Source organism: Pyxicephalus adspersus, chromosome 4, assembly GCF_032062135.1.
Source record: "Pyxicephalus adspersus chromosome 4, UCB_Pads_2.0, whole genome shotgun sequence".
NCBI classification, from domain to species: domain Eukaryota; kingdom Metazoa; phylum Chordata; class Amphibia; order Anura; family Pyxicephalidae; genus Pyxicephalus; species Pyxicephalus adspersus.
The window spans coordinates 68,390,676-68,416,487 of NC_092861.1; the positions used below are offsets into that span (position 1 = coordinate 68,390,676).

Genomic DNA, 25,812 nt, shown 5'->3' on the forward strand with positions numbered 1-25,812 from the left:
CAGTACCAAAGATGTACCAACATCAACCAAAAATGGAGCCAAATACCAAACCATATCACAGTATGAAAAAAAAAAATACCAAAGTGACAAACAACAGAACAGTACCAACTAATAGCACAGTACCAAGTCATACCATGAACAATAGTACAGTGCCATATGTATCATACCTTAATTCCATTCCTGTAAGGGATATTGGGTGACTACGTCCAACACAGTGGGTAAGCACTTGCACAGACCACTTCCCCCACAGTGACAATCGAGCAGTGGCTCAAATCTCCCACACTGCTTTTCTTATTTTGTAGCAAAACCCTGGTGAACTCTAGCAGAACCCAGACTGAGAAGCATAGATCTAATGTAAATATGACACATTTTCTGCTTTGGCAGTGAACAGAAAACATTAGTTTGATATCAAATACTTAGCTACTGTTACTTTAAATGGCATCTGACTGGTTCTTCCTATTGGTGCACCCACACAGCTGGTGCCTTTTTTTTTGGAAAGATGAACTGTTTACTTAAAGCGTGCCTACTGAAGATTTGATAACTGGAACTAAAGTTCTTGGTTTGTGCAGTAACATATCTGATCTTTATGCTGAATTAGAACTAGTAAAGGGGACACTAGTATTTGAACATCCAAAACCTATCCATTTAGCCATGTATAATGTTTTTGTTCCGGGTGCACTACATGCAGTCAATAGTAGCTTTTTTCCTTGGTCTGAAAGAGCTCAAATAGGCTTGATTAACACATGTTTATGCACAAAACCGCAGTATGCCCTGTTTTTATAAGAACTTTCTAACTTGCAGGGCCTAGGGTAGCCATTTGTAATTTTTTGATTTATGTGTGATTCTATATGTTCCAAATCTCATGAATATTTTGTTTACCATTTATTATTCATTATTCATATTTTCAGAGCTTTCCAATGATTGGGTCTGATGCCATAATCTATAATACAAACGGTAAGTTTGAAATAGGTATTTTACTAATGATTGTACTATTTATTGGCCATTGTTGTATCCCTGAAGAAATCCGAATAGCCAGGGTTTCTTGTTTTGGCTGTTTTTGTAAAAGATTTTACACAATACCAGGCACATAGAAAGAATATAGATATATATTTTAAATATTGTGGACATGTTATTGTGTGAAAATATGTTTTTTTTCTGAAGCTGATATGTTTAGTCATTTATATAACCCTTTCTAAAACCATCTTTTACTTTTCATTAGATTAATGTTTTAGAAAAGGTTTTATGCCATAAGTTTTACCAATCTGTTAGTAATGTGCTATAAACAATGGTACTGTTATTATTAACAATGTATTATTTATTTGTTTGTTTAGAATTCAATATCTTGCCTATAAATGAAAACCTTGTAGTAGGATTACCACAAACACAAAGCAAGCCACAGTTTACAGACACCTGGATTTGGCTGGATACTAATATAAGGTATTACTGCACTGTGATGTAACACACACACACACACACACACACACACACACACACAATGATCAGATCACAGAGAATATTTATAGGTCGTTTTATAGGAGTAAAATGAAGAATATGTTTCTCTAAAGTATTTGCCACATTTGTAAAGGACATTGAAAACCAATTGCTCCGTGTTTAGAGAGCATAGCTGCTAAAATTAGCTTTCTAAATGTCCCCCTGAAAAACCCCACATAACCCTACATAAAAAATTAAAACATGGCACTAACTCTGACTCTCTGGCAATGTGAAGTACTAACTTAATAACATTTTTTTCAACAGCTCAAGTTTATCAAGAAATATCCAAGTGACTGTGCCAGACAAAAATACTACATGGGTAGCCACTGCATTTGTTATGTCTGAGGGACTTGGTCTAGGGTTTATTGATGTACCTATTGAGGTAATTTTACATTTTTAAATAATTTAAAAAAATGCATCTAGAATTCATACTAAAATGCCAAAATTACCTTTCATATGTTACTCTGCATATTTGTTTTTATAAAATGAATGGTCATTATTACTTAGAAAAAGATCCAGGCTGATATAAACCCAATTATTGCAGGTCCATTTTGTCATAAAACTAGTAAATGTATTGTAATAAGCAAATACAATACATTTCTGGAATTGCAGTGTTAGACTTTTGCAGTCTCCTCTTAGCGGAGCTTATAATGTTATATTTATTTTGTTATAGATAGGTTTAACCACCTACTGGCTTCTAAAATGAATTGGAAATTGTTACAAATTCTACTCCTTTCTGGCATGAAGTATTGTGCTTTCTATTTCCATAATATATTTTCAGGGCTGGATTTCTGCCTAACCAACAGAGGCCACAATCTGGAGGCGATCAGTCAGGGATGGCACACACTGATATTATGATGCTGGCTGTCAGTAACTCTTTCCAGTGTACAATTAAAAATGATTGCTGCCCTGCTTGTACAATCTAGCTGAATCCTAGAATATAGATGCATGTATACATGGTGTATAGACCAAGGATCCTATCTGGTTCCAATGAACAATGTTCAAACAGCATTTACCCTAAAATAAAAAGCTTGAACTGAGTGCTGTAATCCTTATTTTGCTTTAAATGTTGTAAGCATTCTTTGCATTTTCTATTTGTTATCTGCTGTTCATTTATGATTCATACTTTATGCTTTATATGATATAAGCCTTTTGTTTAATACCAATACTGAATATATATAAATATATATTTATTTTCTTTCATTTCTAGCTATCTGTGGTAAAACCTCTTATCTTGACACTCAATATGCCAAATATGTTAACAAGAGGTGAACAGTTTATCTTGGAAGTAATGCTGTCAAATACCTTAAAAGAAGACATGCAGGTTTGTTTTCTTTTATTTTGTGCCTTTGTGTTCATTCTATGATAATTACAGTAACATACTTACTAAATATGTAGTATATTAACTTAAGTAATAATGTTTTTCAGGTTACAGTCATGTTAGAATCTAGCAATTCATTTGATATAATTGTGCCTAATAATACCACAGTCTTCCTAGCAGGACAGCGCAATGTGACCATTTCCAGAGAGAATGGAACAGTTGTTTTCTTTCCTATACAGCCCAAAGTATTGGGCAATATCACAATCACTGTTAATGCTACTTCAAAAGCAGCATCCGATACTTTAACCAAATATATTATTGTGAGGGTAAGTCATATTTCCAATATTAAAAAAAAATCTTAAATACTTACTTGGATGATTTAAAAACTGAAATAAAGTTTCTTTGTTTTTTTTAAAGCCTGAGGGTGTGAAGTATTATTATTCAGAGGCAGTGCTTTTTGATGTTTATGGCAGTGGAAATACGCCTAGCACAGTATCAAGGGACCTCAGGTTCATTTTCCCCAGTGATTTGGTACAAGGCAGTGAAGAGGCATTTATTACAGTAGTTGGTAAGACTTTCTGTTTTTTTTATTGGTGAATATTGTTTAGGATCATGAGTTTGTTCCTTTCACAGAAGGTGTTGCACTTTTCTCGCATAGTCCAGTGATTGATTTTATAGATATCCTCTTCTTTTTTGAGTGAACATCCATCTGAATCTCTGTATTTTATTGTGTCAGTGTTTAAGTGTTAAGTGTATTAAACATACCCTAAGCCTTAATTTACCTTTTAAGTTTCATTTGAACCTTCTAACAGTCTCAAATTGGGATTGTGAGGTGCTGTCAAAGTTGCTGGAAAAGTGATGTGGAGAGGGTTTCAATAGGGATAATTTTTTGTTAGATGGTAAATAAAAATACATTTTAAAAACAGTCTCAGTTGACAAACCTCTGGTCAAGACACAACATTATATATAGTAATGTAAATGTAATGGTATGTAAAGTGTAAAGAGTAAAACACTCATCGAGTGAAGTGCTGTCATAACCACATATAGTACACTCATATCAGGTCTGTTTTCATTTTAGGCACAATAGTTGTCCATCGTGTGCTGGGTGCTCTGATATGCAGGCTGCCCTTTGGTACTGTGAGTTGCAAACCTGGCTCTTCCTCCTTCCACCTCTAAATATTCATTGATCATTGGTCACTGATGCCATTAATTATAGCAATAAAGACAATATCAGAGCTTAGAAGCTAGCAGAGCTTAGAAGCTAGCACCAAATGAAGACTTATCAACCCTAAAAGTTTTTGGCCAAGCACCCAACCTAATTTGTCATGCAGTCACCTGGAGGTGTCTGCCTCATGCTGAATGTGGATTGGATACATATTTTATTCAACTTGTTCATTTTAACGGATAATCAAAGGTCCTAAATTTTTTTCAATGGTCGAAAAACCATTTACTTAAAAGTAGACACGTTTTTAACTGCTGACATAAAAGATCAGTTACCTGTTTCCATTACATCACTCTCCATGTGCTTACAGCATAAAGCAGATATGTTATTCCAAATTCTCAAAAAATCTTCATCAGTTTACAATTTTTAGCTGTTTTTGTCTCAGACAATTACCAGTTCACTAAGGCTCTGGACCCTGAATTTTGTTATATTCAGGGCTTTTAAAATATAGTAAATACAGGCTGCACATGCCTGCTTCATTACTGGACAGTGGATGAGCAGCCTAAGTGCTTGGGAAGTGTCATCACGTGCAGTGTGTGCCTTAAATACAATAAATTTCATTTATTCATATGTTAATAACTAAATATGCCATTTTTTTAAAATAAAAGATTAACAAGATGTAAGTTGTGGCACTTTTTCTTACAAAAAAAAGCACTGGCTACATGTTTGACAGCTAGCTTTGAACTAGCTATTTTTTTTTACTACAAATAGCTGGTAAACTGGCAAATACCAAACAAAGTCCACTATTTATAAATGATTTTCCTGTCAATTCGCTCTAGATTCGTTCGTTTATACAGATAGCATTTCCTATTGTGACAACTGTGCATTTTTGAGGTTTGCCCCTAGGTGGCAGAATGAGTCAATTTTTTAATACAGGGGTCAACAAACTCCGGCCTTTAGGCCAGATACGGCCTAGCCAGTAGTTTGTTCTGGCCTAACGCCCCCTGGCCGATCCGACCTAATGCCGCGGGTTGCCCGCGGATTGGCCAGGGGGCGTTAGGAACTACCAGAGCTGCTGGAACTCTGGAGCTCAGGTGCTTCCCCCTTGCAGCTGCTCCCCTATTTACTGCGACCAGCGTTGATACTTCCGCTGTCGCGGTAAATAGGGAAAGCTTACTGAAGGGAAATCCTTCTCCTCCGCATTGCATATGGAGGAGCGGGATTTCACTTCAGGGGGTGTTCCCTGGTGGTGGGTGGGGCCATTAGGGCGGGTCTGGCCTAGTGTGCTCCCGCCCACCACATAAATGGCTTAGTGGCCAAAAAATTTGGCGAACCCTGTTTTAATAGGAACTGAAATAAGTTTAAAGAAATTTGACCACCTGCCAGCAAATTTATGGAGAATACACAGGGGAATCATTTATAATTAGAGCCCAAACTGACTTCTCAACATATTGGAAAATCAATTTTGCCAGACTATTCGGAATGAGAGATGTCATCAATGTATATGATTGTGGTAGGTGTTGGCATTTCTGCATGTAAAACGTAAAATCTGCTAATTTTCCATCACATTCAATCAGAATATTAAATGGGAACCTTTACCTTTTGTTTTTGATTTGACGTTTCATTATTTTTATTTTAGATTATTGTCTTACTTTTAGAATTGTTTGGACTTTGTCAAGCCTTAGAACATCTCTATAATATTTGTCACACTAAGAGAGACAGAACCACTAGGGGGCGCTACATATAGCTGAGTGGTGGTATAAGCCCTAAGAAGGGCAAAGGCTCAGAATCTAAGTATTTGCCTGGTCTTCCCCAGAGCCTTTAGTGGTGAGGATGTTACACTGCAGGCTGATACCAAGTTACGGTCCTTGGGCACTCCAGGGTGGGCAAAACATAGAACAGAAAGCAAAGTACAAAATCGGTTGACAAGAGTGCAGTTTAAAACAGTCCAGAGTCAAGGCAGACAGCTAAGAGGTCAGAGCAAAGCCATAGAGAGGTTAAGTACACAAGTGACACGGGTTCATGGGACACTGGAGGATGAAGAAACACTGGTGACATGGGGTCATAGTACACTGGAGGTTGACAGAGAACACAGGCAGCAGCAGAACACAGGGGATCACAGAAGACACAGGAAACACTGGGAGCACAGGGAACAGTAAGACAGGTACTGCATGGGAACACACAGGAACAGCAGACTGGACAACAGAAGCTGAACAGGGTAAAAGGCAACCAGGCGGCAGCTTAACAGGAAAAAGTTCAGTATAGCTAGGTGGCTGGTCACTAGTGTGGAGACATGTTGCTCGATCATTAAGTGCCGTGTTTGAGCCACCTAAATACCCAGGGACTATCAAGAGGCAGAAGCGCCTATGGTCAAAACTGCCAGTGGTAGAGAAAAGAGCAGCTTTGGCTTTAGAGGTGCTTTAGGAAGGAGGAGATAAGTATGAAAATATTGGGCAAAACAATGGCAGCTTAGCATGTCACAGATAAAAGGAGCTAATCTGGTAATACATGATGTATATAGCAACTGAAAACAGGATTTAGATACAATTATTGATAAAAAATATTGCTTGTGTTTTACCAGGAGATCTTCTTGAACCTTCAATAAATGGTCTTGAATCTCTTATTGTTATGCCATATGGCTGTGGAGAGCAAAACATGATTGTATTTGCACCCAATATTTATGTTCTTTTTTACTTAAAGGCAACTAATCAATTAACTGAAAATATAAAGGAAAAATCCATAGGCTACATGGAACAAGGTAATTTTTTGTCAATTGTAACACAAAAAAGAAAATTAAAGCAGAAGTATGCTATGAGGGTGAAATGCTTTGTTTAGGATATTGCTGGTGTTGCCCAGTATCTGCCCTTAACAAATAAAATTAAGAAATCAGTATTGCTTATCATATTTTAGAATCTCTACAAATTCACGTTACACATCATAGTTATGGATTCCCTTTATTCTAATATTATCCTGGAACAGATAGAAATATAGCACCATTATATTAGCAATGATTGAATTTTGACTGAGAGAAGGAATCATGGGACATTACAGATAGCATTATCATTTGGTAAAGAGAGGGAGCAACTCCCTCTACCCGCCTATGGAGATACCAAGCTGTGTGTTTAAAACATTGGCATATTTGAGATTTTTTTCTGGTATTCAAGGTATCAGTGAAACTCTCCCACATCTCAATACACGCTTTTGTCTTTTCTTCTTTAATAAAAGAGTTGTGACATGTCTAGGTTAGGGAAACATTCCAACTATTTTGATTATCAGCACTATCTATTAAAATGAATAATATTTCAATATAAATTTAGAAGCAGAGTTCTCTGGTATCCTTCAGTCTCAGGGTCCTGATATTCATTCTTTCAGTCTATTGAAATAAGTACCCTTTTAGATATCTTACTACTAATAACAATCTGTATTCCTATACATTCAGGTTACCAAAGGGAGTTACTATATCCACACTTTGATGGTTCTTTCAGTGCTTTCGGAAATTTTGATGCATCTGGAAGTACCTGGTAAGCAAAATCTGTGTTCATAAGCTGACGAACCAAATAACATAGGAACAATACAAGCCTAAATTAGAAAACTTATAGTTTTTTTAAGACACTGTCATTAAAACTGGATTGCTTTATTTTTGTTAACAAAATTAAGTTTTCTTCATTGTTTTCTCTCCCTGCACTTTTCAAGTTTTTTGGTTTGTTTCGGCCTCTGAAGTGCCAAATAGTCTTGTGTGAGCCCATTAATGTTATGAAATTGGACACTGCAGCATTACAATTCTTCTAATCATTGGAACACTGAAGAATACACTTCAGAAAACTTCAGAATTAACTGATTGACTTTGCAGAAACATAGTTGATGGTATATATAATGGAGGTGTAATAATCAATGTATAGTGCATGGTCATATTGAAGAAAATACACTTGACAGCTTCTGAAAAATTGGATTCATTTTTTTGCAGGCTCACGTCTTTTGTATTTAGATGTTTTCTTCAAGCTCGGCCTTTTATATATATAAATCCTGATGTCTTAAATCGAGCAGTGAATTTTCTAGTTCAGCATCAGAATATGAGCACCGGTATATTCTCTGAGCCTGGTCGTGTAATACACAGAGACCTTCAGGGTGGCCAGAATGGTCCCATTACCCTAACCGCCTACATAGTGACCTCACTCTTACAAGATGAGTATTACAGGGTAAGCACAATTCAGCATTAAAATATGACCTAAAATGTCTTTCACATCATCTCTGTAAATGTATTAACTAAATAAAATTTCAGTCTAAGGCTGCAATTTAAAGCAGAACTGTTATATATTGAAGCCTTGCTAAACCTTGCTTATTAATACTTGTTCAGTATTATTATTAATACTGAAAGGCATGACTTTGAGATAATGGGCCTGAAGTTATCCAAAGCTGGAGAGGATGCGCTTTTCATCAGTGAGGCTGGGTGATCCAGAAAATCTGGAATTGATCTGGTTCAGAAAACATTTGCTAACAAATAGCAAGAGAGTTTTAAGAAATCTATTCAAGGGGCGTGGCCTGGCTGGCTGTCAAGATGCCCGTGTAATTTGTGTGCTCTGCGGACGCCGATCACAATCCCCTGAATCCCGGGCACATACTTACCCATCCATGGGCAAGCAGCGGAAGGCAAGAGTGGGGAGGTTCCCCCCTACCCCAGCAGCGCTTCAGCCGTCCTCTCAGCCCTCCATACGGGCTTATATTGGAGATCCCTCGCCGGCGTTCCCTGAGGCCTCTAAGCTGGCGCCATCTCCTTCCCCGCACACGTGGCAGCGGGGAGAACGTGAACAGGCTTCCGATCCGGATGAGGGGTCTCTGCACTCCGCCATCCGCCCTGCACAAGGAAGCAACGCGGGGTCAGCTTCACCCTGCTATCCGGGGACACCTCCATCAGGGCCGGTGAGTACTGTAGACCATGTCGGGGGTCATTACTCACCAGCAGCTTCTCCATGTGGTGACGCCATCGGGCCTGCAGGCCTCCCGGATTCACCCCTAGACAGGGACATTCCTGCGGCGTTCAGGCAGCAGGTCACCTCATCCCTCCGGGGCTTGTCCCTGGTGGGGGCCAGGAAGCCTTTGGCTATGAGATCCCCAGCAGATACCAGAGATCCGGAGGCCTCTCTTTTGGATATGCCCTCAGCTTCTTTTGGGGATCCTGGGGTGGAGGACGGCATCTTGGGGCCCAGGGCCATGATGGGCCCAGGCCAACACAATATGAGGCTGAAACACACACAGGTGGCCTCCCCCAATCCCCCTTGGCATCAATACCTCCAGTCTCTACCCACTAAGGAAGACTTCCAGAAATTAGTAATGGATGTGCAGGCAACTTGCCGCACTGAAATAGGGGTCTTGCGAGTTGACTTACATTCTCTGGCGGGCAGAGTAGATGATTTGGATGCAAATATACACCAGGCCAAAGAGGATATTACGGTGCTTTCACATAAAACTGGGGAGCATGATCAGAAAATATGGGAACTCCAACGTCTGATAGAGGACTTAGATAATAAATCTCGTAGGAATATTATCAGAGTACGGGGTCTCCCTGAAGCAACTCGAGATTCTGATCTTAAACCGGTGTTACAAGCTTTCTTCGCTCGGGTACTAGGGCGCCCAACCCCCCGAGATGTTCAAATTTACAGAGTCTTCAGAACCTCCAAGCAACCTGGGACTGCAACCAGAACCAGAGATGTTATTTGCCAACTGATGGATGCAGACCTGAAAGATGCAATCATGTCCACTGCTAGAAACATGCGCAACCTGGAGTTTGATGGGGCTCCACTCCAACTCTACCAGGACTTATCTTGGCACACGCTACAGCAACGCCGCCTGCTCCAACCACTGTTGACTGTTCATAGAGATTGCCGTATCCCATATAGATGGGGTTTCCCGTTTAGTCTCTCGGCACGCCATGAGGGAAAATCAGGCATATTACGGTCCCCGGAGGACCTGCGGTCTTTCTGCAGAGACTTGGGGATAACCTGCCCAAAACTCCCAGTATGGGAGCGTGAAGATTCTTCTAGAAGGAGACCCAGGGGCGACCGCCGGGAATCCACACCCCCGGCTGAACGACCCTCTGCCCTACACCATTGATGTGGCGGATGGCTGACTGGGGAAGAACCCTTATTGTACTGAAGCTCATCTCTGTTATATTGAAGCTGCTTTAACTGATTTATTTTACAGCTACACTCACTTTGACTGCATGTTTTGTTATTAGTTCACTCCAGTACCCGCTCCAACGCTGCTAATTGCTAGGAAGCTGTTGATTTAACTGTCTTGCCCTGTAACCTTGCTATAATTGCATATATGTTCCATTGTTGCATTGCCTGGGTATATCGCGACCCTGGGGGGGCTCTGGGTGGTCCCTAATTATTGCTGGGGCTGTCCCGATCTCGCCCTAGTGGTCTGACACTGATTGTGGTCGGCGTTGGCCGACACCATTTTGTTGTGGATGTGGTTTATTGATCCGTGTCCTCTGGCCCTTTGGGTCAATGGTCCCTCTTGGAGGAGCCACTCATCTGCCAGGCGAATTTGTTCCCTGCTTCCATCTTATAGGTGGCTGGGACCGGCGGATGTTGATTCCTCCCTGTTCGCCGATAGGCGAATACTAACCTACTGGCTTATATTTCTCTCTTGCTCTCCGGTCTTATTTGTTGTTTGTTGTTATTTGTTCTGGAGGTGTTTTGTAACCCCTTTCCCCCCCCCCCCCCTTTCTGCAATACCTGGCTCTGGATGCTCCCCTACAGGTTCAACGAAGGATGTTTTATTGGGTGGACGGTTCTAGCTGAGGCACATTGGTTCCCTCTCGCTCCTAATGGCTACTAGGATATTATCTTTTAATGTAAGGGGTTTAAATTCTAACACAAAGCGGAAATTGGCACTGAGAGAGTTCAAACATTTAGCTCCAGACATAGTATTTCTACAGGAGACTCATTTTGACAATTTGGGCTCATTTAATTTTGCCTCCAGACTTTATACTCAGGTGTACCTTGCTAATTCTCTGTGCAAAAAGAAGGCCGGAGTTGCGGTCCTTTTGAAGGACTCCCTCAAATTTATGTTGTCCCGCTCCATCATAGACACTGATGGGATATACATTATCTTGAATGGCGCAGTGCAGGGAGTGTCTATCACATTATGTAATTTATATGCCCCTAACACCAATCAGACCCACTTTCTCAGCAAGGTCTTATCCCGCCTTCGGGACTTTAGCCACACCTACTTGATGGTGGGAGGAGACTTTAACTTGACCTTCTCTTCCACTAGGGATAGGCATACTTTATTCCGCTCCCAGCCCTTGGCGCCGGTGTCAAAGCAGTCCAGAGTGTTTCGGCAATTGATTAGGAAATATCAACTCTATGATAACTGGCGGATTCACCACCCCTCTGGGAGACAATACTCCTTTTACTCTCCCCCCCATTGTACGCATACCGGAATTGCCCACCTTTTCACTAACCTTCCTCTCCTGAGGAACAGTGGTGGCGCATACCTCCACACTCTGGGAAGCCCATAAAACTGTATTCAGGGGACACTGTATTGCCCTGGGTTCCCACCTCAAGAGGGACTCTAATTTGCAACGATCACTTGTGACACAGGCCTTAAAGTCTGTAGAGGCAAAATACACAGCGAAACCGTCCTTGGGCCTTTTGAGGGAATTAACCACCCTCAGGTCTAAACTGAGGGCCCTGGAATTGAGGAAGGTTAGCTGGTGGATGCAGCGTACCCGTCAACAATACTATTATAAGGGAGACAAGGTAGACACATTGTTGGCCCGTAAACTGCGGGATATGCAGCTCCACTCCTCTCCAGGGGCGGTTAGGGATGAGAGCGGAAAGGTGCGATACGACCCCTCCCACATTGCTTCCTGTTTTGAGACCTATTACTCAAAGTTATACCAAACGGTTCACTGTGCCCAAGCCCCTCTGGGTAGATCCCTGCGGCCAAAAATAGACACGTATTTGGAACAGGTGACCCTCCCTAGGATCGAGTCGGATCACCTGGAGCAACTTAATAAGCCCATCACAGAAGAGGAAATCGCAAAAACTATTGCCCAATTGCCATCCTCTAAAGCTCCTGGTCCGGACGGTTTGCCCTACTTATACTACTAAACGTTCCTCCCAGAGCTCTCCCCATATCTTCTGAATCTCTTTAATGATTTTTTGAAAGGCAAACTGATCCCCTCCTCCATGTTGGCCTCTCATATCACAGTGATACCGAAACCAGGTAAGGACCCATTGGACTGCTCGAGCTATAGACCAATAGCTCTAAACTCTGACTTAAAAATTTTCACAAAAATTTTGGCCTCTAGGTTGTCCAGGTTCCTTCCCTCTCTCATTCATGGGGATCAAACAGGCTTTATTCCGTATAGACATGTGAGTGACAACACCAGAAGAGTTATTAATATCATTGATATTATTAATAAACAGGGGACTCCGTCTCTGATACTTAGTCTGGACCCCGAAAATGCCTTTGATCGCCTCAGCTGGCCCTTTATGTTAGCCACCCTGAATTAAATGGGCTTTGCAGGTCCCTTTGTTAAGGTGATCAAATCTCTATATACGGCCCCTTCGGCCTCAGTTAAACTGCCCCATGCTTCCTCCGATAGGTTCTCTATTAAGAATGGGACGAGGCAGGGGTGCCCACTGTCGCCCCTGCTCTTCGCCCTGTGCATAGAGCCCTTGGCAGCCTGCATCCGCTCCAACCCCAGTATACATGGGGTGCCTGTGAAAAGGAGAGCATACAAGCTTTCTCTCTATGCAGATGACATTCTCCTGACCCTGTCCCAGCCGGCTACCTCTCTCCCTAATTTATGGAGAGAACTGCAAGAATATGGTGAACTCTCAGGATTTAAAATTAATTTCTCTAAAACGGAGGCATTGCCTCTCCATATCCCCTCATCAGAGCTGCAGGTCCTACGGGACTCTTTTTCCTTTACCTGGCAGGAGTGCTCCCTCCATTACCTGGGGACCCAAATCACTTCCACATACTCCCAATTGTACTCTCACAATTTTCCCCCGTTATTCAGAGAGGTGAACAGCTTTTTGTGTAAATGGAAGGGTCATCCCTTGTCGCTGCTGGGTAGGAGAGCCTCAGTAAAGATGATGCTCCTCCCCAAACTGTTGTACTTATTTGAGACACTACCAGTTAGAGTGCCGCCTCAGGTATTGAAAAGAGTCCAAACAGACTTTATGCGCTTTATCTGGGCTTATAAAAGGCATAGAGTAGCTAAGCGCATTGTTTGTACTCCTAGGGGGGGGGTAGGTTTGGGAGCGCCGGATATTTATAAATATTACCTGGCGGCCCACTTGCGACATCTGCAGCAATGGACATCCCCTCATCCTCCTAGTGTTTGTGTAGAGTTGGAGGAGGAATGGATAGCCCCTATACACCCCAATGTTATGTTGTGGAGCTCCTCCTTACTCCTTGCGGAGTCTGACTTAACAGCACCCATGTTATTCACAAGGAATATGTGGAGGGCCTGCAAGGACAAATATGGTCTGGCATCCCCAGCCTCGAGGTTAACCTCTATAATTTTTAACCCGCAAATCCCAGATAGCCTGTTTGGATCGATGTCTGGTCCTTGGAAGGACAGAGGTCTATACCAAATCAGACATGTCTTACATCCAACTGAGCGGAGGTTGCTCTCCTTTGCTGAGCTGGGTGACAGAGTGGAACTGCCCCGCACCTCTTTCTACGCTTACCTCCAAATAAGGCATTATATTTTGTCACTCCGACCCACAGCCACCTTCCAGGCCCTTACTGCATTCGAAAGATTATGCATGGAAGGCCCCCATGCCAAAGGCACGGTTTCTACTATTTACCGTCTCCTACACACTTCCACACAGGGGGACTTCAATAAGTTTAGCTACATGCTCAAATGGGAGGAGGTTCTGGGTCGGACCCTATCCCCAGAGGACTGGTTTGACATCTGGGAAGCAGCACACAAAAGTTCTATTTGTACATTGTATAAAGACAATCTATATAAAATTTTGCTCCGATGGTACCATACGCCGACGGTCCTTCACCGATTGTTTCCCAATGTTAACCCCATGTGCTGGAGATGTAGAAATCATAGAGGCACGATTGACAAGATATTTTGGTTCTGCCCCCTAATTCAGGAGTATTGGTTACGGGTTAATGACTTAATATCGGCTGTGGTTCAACAACCTGTGCCATTAGACCCTCTCTCTCATCTCTTGGGTCAACCCTCCCCAACCCTCAAAAACTAGCAACCCATATTTTAGTTGCAGCACGAACACTGATCCCCTCCAGATGGAAGGCGACCTCACCTCCTTCCATGGGAAATCTCTATGCGCGGATCCAAGAGATTCGCCTTATGGAGTACCTCACGGCACTCCTTAGAAACACAGTGGCTAAATTTAAAATGGTCTGGGAGGCATGGGATCGCTATTATGCTAACTTGCCCAGCTGATACCCATACCTCCTCTCTTGTTTGCTAATGTCACACTACCTTTCCTTTGTTCTTCCGACCTCCACCACCTAAGATGTTTATATTATGTGTTATGTTCAGGAAATGGTTATTGCACCTTTGAAACTCAGATGTGGTTTGTTATGATTAAGAATGTTTTTTCCCTTTTGTGTACTTCCCTTTTCTCTTCTGTACCCTGAAAATTTTTCAATAAAAATACAATTTCAAAAAGAAATCCATTCAAGGTTTGTTGGATCAGCTGATGAAAGTTTATCCTCTCCAGCTTTGGAGAGCTTTATTAAATCAGGCCCAATAAGTTTACTAAATAATATTTGTCCTAGTTTTAAGGTCTTCACCATATTTTAGTAGGACAGGTCAATATATGAAATTATCATTTATTCATATTCATTTCTTTAGAAACTTTTTGAGGCCAATGTCCAGAAAGCTGTACAATATTTAGAAGCCAAATATGATGAAGGAATTGCCAGCAATTACACCTTGTCAGTTGTTGCATATGCATTAACACTGGCTAACAGCACAAGAGCACAGGCTGCATTGAACCTTCTGAATTCCAGGGCAACCAATATAGGATATGGTAAGTAAACAGTCTGATACATGATATTTTTTCAACTGATATTTGTTTCATATAATAAAAAAGATGATTATAATATAAATTGTAGACATTTACAATTACATTTAGATAGAAAGTATGATGTTTTTTCATATTCTGTTTCTTTATGCAATTTTTATAAATAAAAAGTCCATAAAAGTCCATAAAATTCATACATGTGAGTATGTAACATTACAATGGGGTAACACAAGTGTGGTAAAGTGAAGTGGGTAAAGAGTATTTGTGAAACCTCATCATTATTACAATTACATTTAGATAGAAAGTATGATGTTTTTTCATATTCTGTTTCTTTATGCAATTTTTATAAATAAAAAGTCCATAAAAGTCCATAAAATTCATACATGTGAGTATGTAACATTACAATGGGGTAACACAAGTGTGGTAAAGTGAAGTGGGTAAAGAGTATTTGTGAAAGCTCATCATTATTTTTGGGAATGTAGTGCAAAGTTGTGAGGTAATGCTACCTTGCTTTAGTATGTTGGAGTGCCCTTCAGAATGAATAGCACTTAAGAGTACCAATGCATGTAACATACATACCTGTGAGTTATCAAGCTTGTTACCGCTAAATCATGATGTAATCGTAGCCTATAACAGCATTTATATTTAATTTTACTGTTTAAATAACCTACATATCTCTGCACCTTACATATCAGCTTGCATTACATGGCAAAGAATATGACAGCTAAGCCAATGGTAAAAATTGTTTATCGAGTACAGTACTACTGGAATTTTGAAGCTATAATAATCCTTCAACATAGATGTTCATAGACATGTTCATGTTAAATTAAACTTTCTTGTTCTAGGTAAATAGACCAATGGATTTCAGTTTGCCTGGAGCATCAAACATTTACTAAGTGTAGAAAAGAATCGTATTGTGGCTACTTTTTCTGAAATGTACACAGAGAGTGAAATTGGCCCCACCTAGGGGTCTGCACCTTCAACAGGTTCTGTGAGGCAGAGGCTTCGTATACTGCATGCTTAAGAACAGTCACATAAACTGCACTGTATATACATAGACTATATACATAAAGCTATGCAAAATAGTGTTTCCAACAGATGATTTAAACCACACTGCATGTGTGTTTAGCTGAAATTTGCACAGCCTTCTGTGTAAAAATTACCTCTTAATAACTCATTTTCTAAAATTATAAATAGTACAATTTTGTATTGTTTTCTCATTATGTATTAGGAGGGACAAAGTACTGGTCCACACCTCAATCTGCCAACTTCTACTGGCAACCAAGAACAACAGATATTGAGACAGCAGCTTATGCACTGCTCTCCTTCCACCGGCAAAACAGAATTGCAGATGGTATCCCTGTCATGAAATGGATTAGTCAGCAGAGGAACCAACTTGGTGGTTATGTCTCTACCCAGGTAAATATCACTACTTGTGTATTAAATGGTTACCTTAGCTTTCCAGCTAAATTCTAACAACTTTCATTAAGCCCAGTATCGATATCATCAGTGAAATTTTCACTTCGGTAGAGTTAAACCATCTCACAGTAAACCTTTTTTTATATCTAATGTCTGGATAAATTGAACCTTCTGCTCATTCCATCAACTTACTTTTTGTGTTTTTCCTGTTTGCCAAATTATTGTGCTTCTGTCCGTAGCTTTCCCTTCTGTAATATTGTGTCCATATCTATTACTGCAGGGTGTATGGACCCTTGGCAGCTAATTTACCAACTGCTCATTATTTTTTATTTCAGACCTGATGCCCATGGCCACTGATGTTTGCTTGATCCCTGATTGTGCCGGCTTGTTTTGTTAGTGCTCTGTATGTCCTGAGCCTGTTTACTAATATAAATCTCCTTTTGGAGTCAGTTCACAGATTCAATTTCAGTTGACTTTGGGTGCTATGAACCCCCCAGATTTTTAATATTATCCAGTATCTACCCAGCACTTTACAAAGTCCATAGTCATGTCACTAGCTGTACCTCAAAGGGGCCCACAATCTAATGTCCCTACCTCAGTCATATGTCTTTAATACAGTTCAAGGTCAATATTTGGGTAAGCCAATCAACCTAACTGTAAGTTTTTGGAATGTGGGAGGAAACCCACACAAACATGGGGAGAACCTGCAAACCCCATGCAGATAGTGTTTGAACCTCTGATCTAGCACTGCAAGGGCAAGCATGCTATCCACTGAGCCACCATGCTGCCCAGATGACTTTGTTTGCATACTTTGTAGGCTGAGGGCCTAATCCGGCTCAGGATCAGGTATTTAGGAAGACCAAGTATTTAGGAATTCAGGTTTGCTTTGAACCTTGTGTAACATTGCTATTGTGAACTGAGCTGATGTTTTTTTATTAGTTTTTATTTTGGTTATGTTTGTTTAAAGGCTTTTTTCAAAAAATTATCACTTTTGGGAAAAAAAGTGATTATTGAGATTAAAATCAGATACTACATGTACAATGTACATTAAGTCAGATTATTTATGATGCTAAATTTCAGCAACTAGTATTTACCATGATTTAATCGTGAATGTTCTTATTTTTCCTAAGGACACAGTAATGGCTCTTCAGGCTCTATCTCAGTTTGCAGCAGCTCTGCCAAGAGGCGAAACATCTCTTGTTGTAAATGTTACTGGGCCAGGTTCATTTGTACCAAAAACATTCCAGGTCAACTCCAACCTAGTATTACAAAGGAAGCAGGTAAATTCAGTATTATTTCAAACTTAAACAGTGCCCATCATAGCTTGTAAAGCTGATTATAAGTAAGATGATTCATTAGATTTAACAAACTTGTACAAGCATTGATGAAAGTTTGTTAACAAATGACAGATTGGCATCACATTACAAAATGAAGGAAAATCATTGTTAGCAGAATGAGGTGCTAACAATGTGAACAATCTTGCAAATTGATGCCTACCATTTTTTTAAATATATTCATTATTTTATACATGTTATTTACTATTTTCAAACCACATGAACTTTTTTCGGACAATCTTTCTTGCTTTGCCAAGTCCCTGCTCTTCAGCTCCATCTGCCTAATTAAAGCAACTTTCCACAAAATATTTTTTGGTATATGATGGCAAAACTAGATGGTAGTCGTGGATCGACTGTCTAATGATTTGATTTTTTGCTATGTTGTTTAGTACATACACCTCATTCTGAAGATTTTGTTAACAGTAATGACAGCAAAATTGGTATAAATATTATGCCAGACAAGTAAATAAAAGTTAATGTTGTTCATGTGTCTAAATGAATAGACTTATCTTTCCATTGTAGCAACTGACATATTTCCCTTCCTGTTACTAACAATTTTCAGGAGTGGGCCAATTTAGTAGCTTATGAGGAAAGTAGTAATTTGTGTTGTAGGCATTTAATTTTCATGTCAGATTTCTCAGGGCAAGTGAAAAGTTTTTAATTTGAAGAATCCCTTTTCTTCAAATACATATGTAAACACCAATTGACCAGGTACCAGCTGTGATCTTGTATCTGCTAAAGCCTTTTCCAAACATCCTTTCTTTGGATGTTTGGAATTTTAAAGATGCATGTAATATACTGTACATTATTATAAATTAAACCTATCCTAAACAAAATGTATAATCTGGAAAAAGTGTGCGTGAGTGAGCGAAAAGTTACAGTTAAAGCGTACCTAAACTCACAATTTTCACTTTACATATATGGGTAGACAACCCTTTTATGTAGAGTAAAAATTCTGTGTCTTTGTTTTTCTTTTAACTGCAACAGCGTTTTTTTTATAAAAAAAGGGTGAAGCACCGTCCCCTAATTCTCGATTGCCTAGGTGGTCGAGAATGAATGGGAGTGCAAAGCCCCCCAGGATACATATGTCAGGCATTCCAGGAGGCTCTTGGGCGCTCTTTCTGTGCATGTCTGAGCATCTTGGGCATGCGCAGAAGGAGCCTCTCGGGCCTGGGTGATGTAGGATAAAGAACAGGAAGAAGAAGAGAAAATGGCGGCGCTCGGAGCGCTGGCTCTGGGACGACGCGGACCCCATTCAGGATTGAAGGTAAGTCTATTTTTTTTATTTTACCGTTTTGGGTTTAATTCCTCTTTAGGTCAGGACTGTACTACATGTTTTCCTAGATCAAAGCTTTAAAGCTATCAGATAATCTTGTAAATCTGGTAACTAGCAGTCTGGCTCTGTAATGGCAGCTGTCACATTTGCTTAAGGGCAGGCTTTCTGATAAAATAAACATACTAATACTTTTTTTTCCACTGCCAGATTGAAATTTCTCAACCACTTTTATCAGTCACTGCCACTGCAGTTGGATATGGACTGGCTCTTGTACAGGTATGAAAAAAATATGCCCTGCATGTTTGTTTAGCTTAAAGAACTTTAAATTGATATTTTTAAAATCAATATTAAAATGCTTTTAATGTTATTCAGGACAACAAAAATAAAAATAACTCAATTGCAATAAATGCCTATACACATAATTTAACATTTTACGCCACCACAAACAACACTATGGATTACCAACCTCAAAAAATAGTAGACTACTACAACAGCATTTAACATATTGGAAAACTGAACCTGCTGACCATTGTGGGGTGCTGAGATGAAAGAATTGTCACAGTTATTCTTTAACCTGTGTTGTGGTGCATGGTAAGCCCATTCAAAATACTAAACATTACCACCTATTGGTAACCCCCGCAATTCATGAGTGTGCATCCTGCAATAGACCTCAGGAGGTACATGTGTCAAATAGGTATAAGACATAACTGATCTCAAGTTTCTGCTTTATTTTCTGGTGACATTGAAATATACAACTCTCCAGTGCCATTTCACTTTCTCGTTAATGCAGAGAGCTGTGCAAAAATTTTGTTTATAAATAATTTTTGAAGGTTTCAAATAAAAGGTTTAATTGATACATTAAAAATAATCAATAATTGATAACTAAATAATTGATTTATAAAACATTTTATTTTACAGCTTAATGTAGTGTATAACAGAAAGGCACTATCACGGCGCAGGAGAAGTACTGAGTCAGAAGCATTCAACTTAGATCTGAATGTGAAGGAAGATGCTAGTAATATTCACAAGTTGACATTAGACATAAGCATGAGGTAAGAATATATAGATAATGTTAATCTCAAATTTTGCAATATGGCCACCCTAAATTTTCTGACAATAAAAAAATACATTAAAAAAAAATATTTTGTAAAAAGTTAATAAAAAGTATAGTATAATTAAATGTATAAATGTATTGGCACCTTTTTGTGCCACTGCCACCAAACCAACCTGCCTCACCAAGAATAACTGAAGATAGCCCCATTGCAAAAATTGTGCAGAGCCTTTGCTGCTCAAATAGCAGCCTGTATGCACGGGTGCTTAAATAAAATAGCCTCTTGCTATGATATGTCAACACAAACAAATTTAACCTTAAGCACTGTAAGGGATGCTTCATTTGAGGGGAATTGGTCATAGCAAACACTACATTCCCCCACAAATTGTTCTTGGTTTCTGTATAGAATGAAAGAAGTTTGATCATGAAGGGTCTATGGGCTAGCATTATTACAGCAGGGGGACATGTGCTTGTTTCCCTTTTGCAGTTTTAATACCAGCTGCATAGCTGCCTCATATGCCTCATTTCATTTGGGGTTGGGGTGGATAGGTTGTTCAGGTAGTTGTAGATGTCTGATTTTGCACCTGGTGGATTTGTTGTAAACACTTGATAAACTTTGATAAACGCTTGTACATTATTTACCCATAATCATATTTTTCTTCTTAGTTTCCAGGGTGAAGGTAATGAGACCGGTATGGTTCTTGTAGAGGTTGGATTTCTTAATGGATTTCAACTAGGTCCTGAAAGTATTCCAATAACTGAACCAGTTGCATCTGTGGAACCTAAAGAAAATAAAGTTTACCTCTATTTATATTCAGTAAGTTACATCAATGGTAATAATAACAGGATATGTATTGAAATACAGTATTCTGCTAGCTGCAGTGATTTTAAAGTAATTATTAAAGTATTTGATTTTTAAAGTTTAATAAATGAAAGCCTTAATATCAATTTGGGCAAACAACATATTTGTTCTAGGTAAAGCCCAGAACAAAGATTCAAAGGTTTATACAGAGAGGCACACAGAGATTGTTTAAAGACGAACTCATTTATTTTAGGCAACGCAGGATGCCTATAGGATGCAAACCTGAAATGGATCTGGACCACCAATGTCCCTTAGGAAAGTTACTTTATAGATAGTAACAACATAAACATGACACTCAATCTTACAAAGCATTAGATCATAAATGCTAAGCGTTCATTGATATTCTTACATGTGTAGCTTTTAATTATTAAATATAATTTTGTCTCAGAGTTGAACAGTTGCACAATTGTCAGTCAAATATCTGGGCAAATTGAGTTATGATAGATAAGGATGCCCTAAAACTAGGCCAATATGAGATATAGGTGATTTCTACTAATGATCCATATATGCTTTATAAGCAAAATCTGCTTATAAAGTAGTTAGTCTAACACTCACAAGGTAGAATTGCAACCCAGGAATTGAACATCTGATTTATACACACATTATATCAGTTGTGAGAAACCACTTATTTATTTGAAGGCCACATTGTTGTTGACCTTCTCTTTAGGGTTACATATGAAGTTAGTCCTTATTTTGCTTATTTTAAAGTAAGGAATATCTAAATGTCTTTCTTTGTAACCTGCATGGTAGTTAGATCTTAAAATATAAAAAACCACTAGCAACTTGTGGATCACAAGACCGATTGTATCATGAATGATAATAATACACCATAACTTTGTGTTCTGTGTAGCTGACCAGAGATACTGTTACAGTGTCTGTTCCTATGATTCGTTCTGCCAATGTTGCAAGGAGTCAAGATGCTGTGGTTACAATTACTGAATATTACAATACAAGTAAGTGTCTAAATTTGCATCATTGTAAGTTTTAGAAGGCCAGAGTCATTGAAATAAAGGAAAATGGTTGTCATATGGTATCACATTGTAGGCAGGCAGTTGCAACAAGCTGCTACTGTCCCCTGACATATAAGTCCATAAAGTGGTTTGGCAAAATTTAAATCTAAGGCAAACTAAAACCGGGACAGTAATATTGTAATGTGTTTTTTTGTCATAGATACATATATTTTTATGAACTTCATGTTGTTTGGTAGTACAATAGAGGGGTGTTGTTACTATGTGCAGTTTTACACTGGACAGTATTTTGTGAAGTGTATTAAAGGAAAAATATGCTGAAATAAGCAGGTTTTCATCCTGATCTAATTGTATGAATATCTCTTATATTGTTCCTCTTTTTGGTTAGGCAGTCACTTATTACACTAATCAGTAAATAGAAAATGAACACATGGGTTGTACTGAATGGGAATTTTTGCCTGGCTGAATTTAGAATGTAATATAAATAAAGTTTTAGGTTACAAGTTAGGATGTTAATGATGCCAGAGTGATTTAGAATGAAGCTTAAAAAAAATCAATGCCAGATTATATTTCTTGAGATGATTGATTTTTCAAAGCAAAAATGTTCTAAAAACTATAAAAAAATGAATACTTAGTAAATGTGCATATTAGCGAACAGCTAAAATCCTACTTATTTAGTTTGGATGGCATAGGGGGATGTTTTAAACTTCTGTCAGTTTTTATGTTACCTGTGTCTCATTGGATATCTCCTCCTTACTTCCTTGTCCTGTAACTGCAAATGAGAGGTAATCTCACCAATGTAGGGAAATGCCCCTAAGCCATGTACAGATTTCAGAAATTCGCCACCTGAAATGAATATTCGTATTTAATCGTAATAATTGTCCCCCAATGTCGTTCATCAATCTACCAGAGAGGATTGTAAATGACTATTTGGGAACAACTGCAGTTTAAGCCTATGGAGAGTAACACGGCTGGGTGCTCCTCTTTTGTCCAACCCTCTCAATAGAACAGAATGGCGCTGTGTGTACAGTGCTCATTCATTCATCTGTCACTAAAAACGATCCCTAAAGACCATTTCCGGCAACAATTCTGTGATGCCAATTGGCTGCCTGTACAGGGTTTTAGACAGTTGCCACCAGAAAAGGTTTTACTTTTGCAAGATTTTCCTTCAATTGGTTTTCTAGTAAAAGATCAAAATTTAGTTGTTCTCTAGCCCCATTATTCTAACTAAATCAAAAACAATGTTGGCTTCAAGCTTGGATTTATAACTATGCACCTGAGATAGCACACCTACATAGATGTGCAATGTAGGATGCACTACCATGAAAGTGGGAAAAGGAAGTCTATTCATTTGAATAGTTTGCCTACCGCCCATCAGCCCAATAAAATTAAGTACATAGGCTTGTTTACATTCTCACTGCGATACATTGCATGAAAGGAATAGTGCATAGCTGTGTGATGCACCACAGGTGGGCTAACAGTGTCTTCATCTGCTTTTTTCTAATAAAATTTTCTTTCTCTTTTCAGGAAACACTGTATCCAGCTCATATAACTCTGCAAAAATGAAAAACCTAACAGTTTGTGATTTCTGTGGCTTTAACTGTACTCAGTGTCAATCAAATGTTGAAAAAAAATCCCAGACCAACAGTGCCTACAAACCCACATTTTTCACACTCTGCATTTTTATGTCTTTTCTTTCTTATCTTTTTTAGCCTATAGGAACATGGGACATCTTGGCTCTGTGCTTCACACCTATGGTTCTAATTGTTAGGTTTTATTCCTAGCAATCCAAATTTATATTGTTAGGTAATTTTAATCAGCACTCACCAACAGACCTGCTATATAACATGTTATTTTTTGTATGTTTTACACTTTGTATTACTTCTGTATTAGTGAGGACATTAAATTGTGAGCTCATTTGTGGGACAGGAACTTATGTAAATAGTTCTGTGGGGGAAAAACAAATCTTAGCTACATCACTGTATTATAAAACAAAATGTTAAAAATTACCACTTTTATTTATTTTATTTTGCAAAATAGTATCACAAAGTGTGATTTTTGATTATCTGTGCACACATCAACAGTGCCACAAAAACAGCAATCATCTACAATTGGTGATAACCTGTTTAACTTAAAAGACAACTCCAGCCATGATATATTTTTTATAATCATGTTAAAATATTACCTCCACTGATCCCCACACACACTTACTCAATGTCCCCCACTTCTAAAGAAAGTGACATAGTTTAGTGTGTCTCATGCAAAATATACACAACAATAGACACAGTTAAGAGACCCTAGTAGATGCAATCTTTTTGTTTTAGTACTTTTATGAAAAAAATGATCTGGATTGCAGTTGTCTTTTATCTACAATAATAAGTAGTTTTTGGTAATTATTTGCTACTATGCAGATTGGCTACAGACCTTAGTAGCTCACTGTGGTCCTACTTTTACAATAATAGTGAAAAATAGCTAAACATTACAATTGGTCTCTAAACAGATGTACAAGTAGCTCCTTACGTAGTAGGCTACATGAAACATACATGTAATAGTGAACATAATAGTTAATATTAATATTAATACATAATAATAACAGTCTCTCAAGTTCACAAAATTCTCTATTCGTGTGCAATTGATCACTACAAGATTCCGCTGCATGTTACTTACATAGCTTACTCAATAAAGAGCTATATTTTCCTTCTGTTTAGTAATCCAATATCAACCTAATGGTTAATTTCTAGTGATTTTGATAGTTAGATTGAATTTAACAAGTGTTTTTTTTATCAAGTAGTTACATCCCAGAACCAAAATATGAAAATGACCCATGTTGCTCTAGTGACATTTTGCTTTAGGTATGCAAATGCATGGAAGAAGCTGTCTTTGTTGTGTTAATAGTACTGTTCATAGTCTTCTCTTGATTCATTTAATACTCAAATATACCAGATTTTTTTATTAACAATGACAGGATCTTATAAGTAAATTTCCTATGGTGAACAGAATTTTCTCCCAATGTTCTCATTATGAACAACTCTTTAAAGTGTTAATAAACATCTCTCTCAAGTACAAGTTGTATTTCTCATTCTTACTCCCATTGTCAATAAAGCCAGGTACAGCAATCAGCATGCAATGCTGAGTTTCACCATGTCACCCTAGTTTCTTCTGTAGACAATAGTCAGCAAAATCACTATTCAGGTACCAGTCTAGTTTTTACCTGTTCCTTTTGAGCTGTGCATGAGTAATAAAGTGTAAGGTGTTTGCACCTATTGACACGTTGTTCTTATTTGGCCTGGCACTGACATTTTTTCACCTTGGTACAGTAATTTATATACTGACCAAGACCAGCTTTCCTGTTCAGAAACTACACACAAACAGAATCAGGAAACTAAACTCCATAAAAAAAATATATTTTTTATAGAGTTTAAAATAATCAAGTGTATTTTTACATACAGCTAGCAGAATTACCTGATTTTTTCTTGATATAATTTATTACCTAGCCAACAGTACTTAGACTGGGGGATGAAAAAACAGAACTTATAGCCAATAGGTGGATGCAGATAGAACATGGTAGAATAGGAGAGCAGGGTAGGCAAAGGTAATGACTAATCAATGGTTTGCTGCTCCACCAGGAGATTCCCCAATTCTAAGGTTGTGTATATATGTCAGATAATCGTCACCACTACAGCAAATGAATGAATGGCCAAAGGAGATGAAAAGAATTACTAAACGTACACAAAAATGTATGAACTATATATGTAGCTGCTTTGTGTTCATTTTTAAAGGTAAAATGGTATAAATATCCATAAGAAATGTGAAAATGATCATGTTTTTGTATTTGATATGGAGGTGCATCAATGGGAACCTACCATTTCTTGCTGTGGAGCAACATTAGAATATTACA

At 38.7% G+C, this 25,812-nt stretch overlaps 1 protein-coding gene across 1 annotated transcript in view; it reads left to right on the forward strand.

Moving 5' to 3' along the window:
• LOC140328726 (CD109 antigen-like) overlaps positions 1-24,980 on the forward strand; it is a 45,165-nt gene extending 20,185 nt beyond the window's left edge. Inside the window, exons 17-33 of the mRNA XM_072408523.1 lie at positions 909-954; positions 1,332-1,437; positions 1,756-1,873; positions 2,702-2,815; positions 2,920-3,138; positions 3,230-3,380; positions 6,556-6,732; positions 7,414-7,495; positions 7,939-8,170; positions 14,833-15,010; positions 16,236-16,423; positions 17,554-17,703; positions 19,241-19,309; positions 19,952-20,085; positions 20,751-20,901; positions 21,797-21,899; positions 23,442-24,980. Coding sequence (XP_072264624.1) covers positions 909-954; positions 1,332-1,437; positions 1,756-1,873; positions 2,702-2,815; positions 2,920-3,138; positions 3,230-3,380; positions 6,556-6,732; positions 7,414-7,495; positions 7,939-8,170; positions 14,833-15,010; positions 16,236-16,423; positions 17,554-17,703; positions 19,241-19,309; positions 19,952-20,085; positions 20,751-20,901; positions 21,797-21,899; positions 23,442-23,626 — 2,403 coding nt within the window. The 3' untranslated portion in view covers positions 23,627-24,980. The remainder of the gene's footprint in view (positions 1-908; positions 955-1,331; positions 1,438-1,755; positions 1,874-2,701; positions 2,816-2,919; positions 3,139-3,229; positions 3,381-6,555; positions 6,733-7,413; positions 7,496-7,938; positions 8,171-14,832; positions 15,011-16,235; positions 16,424-17,553; positions 17,704-19,240; positions 19,310-19,951; positions 20,086-20,750; positions 20,902-21,796; positions 21,900-23,441) is intronic.
• The last annotated feature ends 832 nt before the right edge of the window (positions 24,981-25,812 follow it).